Source organism: Galeopterus variegatus, unplaced genomic scaffold (assembly GCF_000696425.1).
Source record: "Galeopterus variegatus unplaced genomic scaffold, G_variegatus-3.0.2 Scaffold1169, whole genome shotgun sequence".
NCBI lineage: Eukaryota > Metazoa > Chordata > Mammalia > Dermoptera > Cynocephalidae > Galeopterus > Galeopterus variegatus.
In genome coordinates, this window is record NW_007727280.1 from 82,706 (window position 1) to 83,733 (window position 1,028).

The following is a 1,028-nucleotide window of genomic DNA, read 5'->3' on the forward strand; positions in this document are numbered from 1 at the left end:
TATATTCGGGTAGCCCTGGGAGGGAAAAGGTAGGGGGAAGAAAAGAAGATTTACCCTTAGTCTTATTTTATATATTTACTTTATAACTTCTCTTGCAAAAATGTTTTCAGGAATTGACAAAAACTTGAGAAACCCCATTCGACCAATGGTAATGATTAAATATGGTCATTTAAGTATAAGTAGATAGGTCCTCAAAGTAGCAACTGATAAACTTGGAAGAAACTTTTAAGTGTAACCCCAGCATACAGTTTCTTTTTGAAAAGGAATATGAAGGTGAAAAGTCAGAGAGACCACAGTGGTCTCAAAGCCTTTTGCACTTTGGCTTGTTAGCAGATGGGTTTCTTCTACTCTCCTTACATGCCAGGCGAACAGAAGAGCAAGGGTGGGTGAGCAGACAAAATAAACTGTCTCCCTCTATACTCTCACAACATGCTTCTGACACCAGATGTGTGGGGACTTCTCCCCAACAGCAAGCAAGCCAGCAATTTTGCAGCGAGCACCAGCGGAGTGTTCTCCAGTGCAATTCCCACACTATCTACCTGGGGAGAGTGTCAGACCCCACAGGTTGAGGGTTCAGTCCCAAAAAACTGTCCCCCACTTCCAGGCCAATCACAAGCCCCAGGTTGTTTTACCTGTGCTTCGGACCAACTTCTTTATAATATACTTTGTAGTGAGCTGGTACACACAGCGTTTCCCTGAATTATGTGAGCCGCTCAGCAAATTAATCGAACTCATGTTTACCAGCTTATTATAAAGGATATTACAAAGAATACAGATGAAGAGATGCATAAAGCATGGTATGGAGGAAGAGGAAGCATATCCCATCCTCTTGGGCTTTCTAAGGAGATTTCACTGGAGAGGCATGACCGAAGTATGGACAACCGTGTAGAAATGGGATTGGACAGAAAGGGTATGATCTAATACTAATAGACTGAGTGGGAAAACCTAGTCTTTTCAGATTCTTCTCGGCCTCTCTGTGCAGCATTCCTTCCTCCTGGGGAAGGGGCAGGACCTCTTCTAAATGGGGG

General features: G+C 43.5%; 1 protein-coding gene across 1 annotated transcript in view; it reads right to left on the reverse strand.

Moving 5' to 3' along the window:
• Positions 1 to 2: 2 nt before the first annotated feature.
• The window catches only part of GALM (galactose mutarotase (aldose 1-epimerase)), a gene marked incomplete at its 3' end in the record, with an annotated part of 26,609 nt that continues 25,583 nt past the window's right edge, over positions 3 to 1,028 (reverse strand). Inside the window, 1 exon segment of the mRNA XM_008575299.1 lies at positions 3 to 15. Within this exon segment, the coding sequence (XP_008573521.1) occupies positions 3 to 15 (13 nt within the window).